Below are 6,000 nucleotides of genomic sequence, written 5' to 3' on the forward strand. Positions count from 1 at the left end.
CATTTTTCAACTCCTTAAACGAAACCAAAATCGTAAAGAATATGAGGAAATTCGTGTAACCGCCCCGAATTATGAAGGCGAAAACTAATTGGAATTTAGTATTAATCAAGCGGAAGCTCACTTTTGCCAACACAATTAAGGGGGTTACTTAAAGGTTAAACCAATGTCTAAGTAAAATACTTGAACCAAAACCAAAGCAATATAACGGAAGTCTTAGTTGTCCAAAATAAAGGAAAATTACAACCAAATCGAAATAATTCTGAAGTTCGAATTACATCTTTAAAATAGTTCAAATCTAAACAACTGTACTAATAGTCTCACAGATACAATAAAGAGATCTAAACAAAAGGGAGTCAATCTCCAACTCAAGTTCATCCTTCGCTCGAATATCAATTCTCCGTCGAGGTGCCATGGGGGTTCACTCTAAAAACAAAAACCATTGAAAAACATACAAAGCATAGTATCCGCAAAAGGCTGAGTATAACACTAGTGCCCGTCAAACAAGTTGTTAAAATATTCTGGTTTGAGTAAATTCATTTTGAAAGATGCTTTTTCATTTGATAAATCATATCATCATTCAAACTCAATTCAATGGTTTCATAATTATTCCAAGTTCTCGTTTTTCATCATAAATCCTAAGATCTCAATGGATCCAAATCAACTTCAAACTCAAATTGTAAATTTGCATGGGTACTTTGTGAGTCATCCTGTAACTCGGTTGGTAGTTGGTATGTTGTCCGCGGCATGTCCGGCAAGTGTAACACAATGGTATTGTGAACAATACGCGCTCAGCATTGGTGAGCCGTTTAATCATGCACACAATATTTGCTGTGGCATATGTATCCGCCATTTAGGCTAAAATATTTTTGCATATAATATATATCTTGTAATTTCAATAGCATTTGAAAAGTCAAAAATATTGATTTTTTCCATATGATAAACATATTTTATTTACAATATAGCAAAACATATTTTATTTGCAACATAGCAAAATCAAATCATAATTTTTCCAACATGAGTAAAACATGCTTAGCATAATCACATCTTCAAACGTAACCTTTATATTATATTGGGACGTCATTAGCACGTAAGAAAATGCATCGTAACAAGTGATTAAATCTTAATACCATTTTTCAAGGAAACCACTAAAATGTTTTTTTTTCAATCTTTCTTAAAGTAAATATAACTTAAAAGAGTTTTGAAATTCATTCAAAATTTCAAAACAAACTAGCATATAGTTCATAAGTATATAAAATTATTACGACAGAAGATTTCGTACTTCCTCCGTTCCATTTTAGTCGCTACATTTGCATGGACACGGGAATTAAGAAAAGTGATTGACCTACACTGTAGCTAATTGTTTACTTTATAGAGTATAGTATTTTATTATTATTAATTGAAAAAGAAAAAAGAAAAATAGGTTGTTAGGTTACTTTATAGAGTATAGTATAGTATCTTATTATAGAGTATAGAGTATAGAGTAGGATAAAAATAGGAGTAGGTAAAACTTTAAGGGTTATAAAATTTCAAATAACCATTAAGAATCACTTGGGGTATTTTTCGTATTAATGTCGTTATTTTACCGATAAAACAAATAGAATTTATTTAAGTCGAAATATGGTCACGAAAATCATATAAATTTTTTAACATGCATCTATTGTTTATATAAGTTTCTCAAAAATGTTTCATATCTAAAATACGTCATTTAGTATTTATTTTATTTTTTACCCTTTTTTTAACTTACCAATTGTTAATAACCAAATAAAAATTGTTAAGGTTCTTAAATGTCCATAAAATGGTCCCAAAATCTTACCATAAATTTTAGGTCCACATATTCTTATTTGGTAATTATTTTATATTTTACTATTTCACAATCTACTGATAAACAATTAAACGATTACTCAAAAATCATGAAAATTTCAAATTAATTATATTCTGGCCAAATCTTATTGAACATATTATAATATGTTTTTATTAATTATTTTGATGATGAAGATTTTATTTAATACCATTTTTTATTATAAGAGTATTTAACACCTTATAATCCATTAAAATATCATTTTAACCAATAAATTTCAAGAAAAATATCCAAGGGAATTTCTTAACATATAGCTACTAAAAATTATTTTTAAAATGCATTTCAAATATTTTTCAAGTCCATATAATCTTTTTCATCACAATTACTCTCACAAAGTATTGTTAAACATGCCTTTAAACATACAACAATTCATAAAATCAACATGCATGTTGCCCACAATAATAATACATGTAATAATTCATCCATACTCAAAATTATCATTTTGATATCATTTTTCAAGATTTAAGAACTTCACTTTGGGAATTTTATTTTTATAACGAGTTTATACACAAACTTTCACAACTTGTTCTTAAATCCTTTAAAAATCACCCCATGTGACATACCTCGATCCTTAGCTCTAAAAGTACTTCTCAACCTTTGGTACAAATTCTCAATAACTAAGATCTAACTCCTTTGCTACAATCATTTTTAAAAAATTCAAAAATACCATTACTTCGGATCTTTCTATATAACTTGATGACTTTTGATTTCTAGCTAAAGATTTTTAGATTTACTTACCCTTTGTTATTTTATTTAATTTGGAGATTGATTAGTGTTGAGTAACACTTGTTGAACAAGTTCCACAACTTGAGAGTTTTTGGCTATGAAATACAAATAGGAGATTGTAAGTTGATGGAAGAAAACTATTTCAAATTTTCTTCTTTTGGCCGAAATTTCTAGGCCTTCTTAGAAAATTATCTTTCTTAGTTATTATGATGGAATACCCATTTTATATTAGTCTTATTTTATAGAAAGATTTCATGTAAAAAGAATTTTACATGAACAAATTTTAACAAAACTAGTGGAATAAAGAAATGAACATAACTTACTCTACTTGGTGGATTTCTTCAAGTTTGGTGTCTACAGAAAGCTCTTGAAATGAAGTTTGTTTTTTTTTGGAATATTTGAGTTTATAAACATAAACTTTCAGAAGTTTTTGATGGTTTTTGAAGAAAATTTGAATAGAAAAGAAGGTGTTTTTGCTATGAATTGTAAGATTGAACTTCTATTACGCTTATGGATGAATTTAGGAGTAAAATGAAGAGTGAAAGAAGGTTGATGGAGCTGAAAATCTGAACAGCAAATACGTTTTGATTTATCATGTTTTCATGTTTGTTATGAGGGTGTTTTTGGGTAAGAATAAAGGGGCTTTGGGTAGAGAGTTTATTGGAGTATGTAAGTGGATTTTGGATTAAAAGAGGGATAGTATGGCAGCTAGGGGCTGACTGTTTTGGGGCTGATTTGAAGTTATTTTTATCCTCAATTCGGTCTAATATGGTGTAAGAAAGGTTTATCTAAGATAGTTTAAAGTTTGGGCAAACATTGTTGTACATGTAACATGTTATGTAACTTGTATTTCTTGTGCAATAATCACTTGTATATATGTAATAAATACTTAATTTATTCCTAACATAGGTAAATAAAATTTTCGAATAATTATTATATTTTTTCCAAATTGTTGTGGGTAATTGCTCAACTTTAAGTTTTACCTCCAAAGTTTACGTTACTTCTTATGATTAATAACCACATTACAAATTAACAAGTTTCTAATCATCGTAGAATTTTTTTTTAATCACTACCATCACTCATTTAAAAAATATTTTAGACGTTAAATTTGTGATTAAAATGAGATTAATTTCTGCGACTGTTTCAATTCGGGTGTTAAACTCACTTCTACTCATTCATCCTCCCAGCATTCCACTAAGAGCATCAATAATGGTGACCCTTTTAGAGGTCATATGACCAAATCATGGCAAAAATGATTATAATGGTGACCTAATATTGGGTGGGTTGGGGAAAAGGTTGGACAAATAGGTCAATAGGTGACCCGTTCATGTGAACGGTCACCCCCTTTTTTTAAAAAAAAAATTGCCACATGTCGCTGTGTGATTGGGTGGGGAAAACAGCCAGCCTGCTGCTAACGCCACTTGTTGGCTTTTGATTGGGTGCAAAAAAATACCCGTTTTTTTCCTTTAACGACAATTTTCGTATTTAAATAATTTTTTTTAAAAAAAAAATTATACCAACGGTCATATTTTTTTGAGATCTATAAAATGAGACCAATATTGATATTTTTTGACATAATTTATATTTACATATTTTCTTCTTATTTTCCTACTTTTTTTGTTAAAAAAAATACCAAATTAATCATTTCATGAATCCCAAAAAAAATATGGATTCAAATAACCCAAATTATGGAAGAAATCCATGTAAAAAAAACCAAGAAAAAAAATCTTCTAACAATCAAAGTGCTCAAATTCAGTTTTAAAATCCTCCATTCAATCCTCCATTTTCTCAAAATACTCCAAATTCTTCTTACTATGTTCCTCAAAATATCTCAAATTCATCTTATAAAGTTCCTCAAAATACCCAAAATTCTCAAACTATGTTTCACCATCATCATCAATTTCACAATGTCAACTCTAATATTGATAACTATTCAACTCCAATAAGGGGTGAAAGTTTAGACGAAAATGAGATGGAGTATGCTGCTGCTGATGATGATGATGAAAATGAAGGAAATGATCAAGATGATCAATATGGTGAAGATGGGGGAAATTTTGTTCATCATGTTGATACTAATCTTGACACCCAACCATCATTTCAAGATCTAGTTTCACAATTTAGTTCACCACCGAGTTTCACTCAATTGGTTCAACCATCTCAACAGCATTCTAATGATGAAGGCCTTATACCTTCAAAGAAAAGTTGGGATTTGATTGAAGATATTGCTCTCATATGTTCAGTCATGAACACAAATACAGATCCAATTGTGAGCACCAACCAAAAGATAAAAGTGAGGTGGCAGAAAGTTACGGAAGCTTATGATGCAGCGAGGATGGAACGACCCCATCTGATCCCACGAAGAACCGCCGACATGCTTAAATGTCGTTGGGGTAGAGTTGCTCTAGCATATTTGAAGTGGTCTGGAAGTTATGACGAGGCTCTTAGGAGGAAGAAGAGTGGCACGACAGACGAAGATGTGCTTAAAGAAGCGCATTTAATCCATCAAAGAAAACACGGTAACTTTAACTTGATTTAGCGATGGAAAATTTTAAGAAAGTATAACAAGTGGAAGCAAGTGGTAAAAAGTAATCAAAAAAACAATTGGATCAACAACCAACTGGTGGTATTAGTAGTGAAAGTAGTGGAAAAAGATCAAGGACGGAAGAAGATTCTGAAACACCAACAAGTGAACCTCAAGGAGGATCATCTACTCGTCCCGAGGGTGTGAAGAAGGCTAAGACTCACATGACTGGGAAAAATGTTGCAGATCAATCAATTCAAGCTTTGAGTGCATTTGGAGAGAGTCTTCGACTTAATTTAGAAAATAATGAAGGAGAAGATAGAACTTCAAAAACGAAAAGAAGCCCGAAAACAAAAACAACTTCTACTGGAATTTATCGAATGAATTGGGAGATCTGTCAAACATTAAGCAAAAAGGAAACTCTTTAGCCATGGGAAGCTGATATGATGGTTCAACTTGGACAATACTTTCAAAATTATAATCGTCAGTAGATAGTTTAATTATGTAATGTCTTAATTATGTTTTAATTATTTATTGTTTTTAATGATGGCTTAATTATGTAATGTTTTAAAATGATGTTTTAATTATGTAATGTCTTAAAAATAGATGTTTTAATTATATATGTAAGGTTTTCATGCATTAGTCTTCTCATTTCCATCACTTTTTGGTATGCATTAATCTTTTCCTTTTCATTACCTTTTGGCATGCATTAGTCTTCTCATTTTCATCAACTTTTGGCATGCATTGGTCTCATTTCCACCACCTGTCAATTTCACGGTGAATGGAAATCAATACGGCATGGCTTACTATCTCACTAATGGCATTTATTCTAAATGGGCTACTTTTATTCAGTCTATTACTGAACCACAAACAGCAAAAGCAAGGTTGTTTGCCC

The 6,000-nt window shown here is 30.5% G+C and overlaps 1 protein-coding gene across 1 annotated transcript; it reads left to right on the forward strand.

Annotated features, from left to right (window-relative positions):
- Positions 1-4,463: 4,463 nt before the first annotated feature.
- On the forward strand, positions 4,464-5,533 carry LOC130815036 (uncharacterized). The gene is made up of 2 exons (XM_057681393.1): positions 4,464-5,074; positions 5,218-5,533. Exons 1-2 carry the CDS (start codon positions 4,464-4,466, stop codon positions 5,531-5,533), a joined length of 927 nt encoding a protein of 308 aa, XP_057537376.1.
- The last annotated feature ends 467 nt before the right edge of the window (positions 5,534-6,000 follow it).

Source organism: Amaranthus tricolor, chromosome 1 (assembly GCF_026212465.1).
Source record: "Amaranthus tricolor cultivar Red isolate AtriRed21 chromosome 1, ASM2621246v1, whole genome shotgun sequence".
NCBI classification, from domain to species: domain Eukaryota; kingdom Viridiplantae; phylum Streptophyta; class Magnoliopsida; order Caryophyllales; family Amaranthaceae; genus Amaranthus; species Amaranthus tricolor.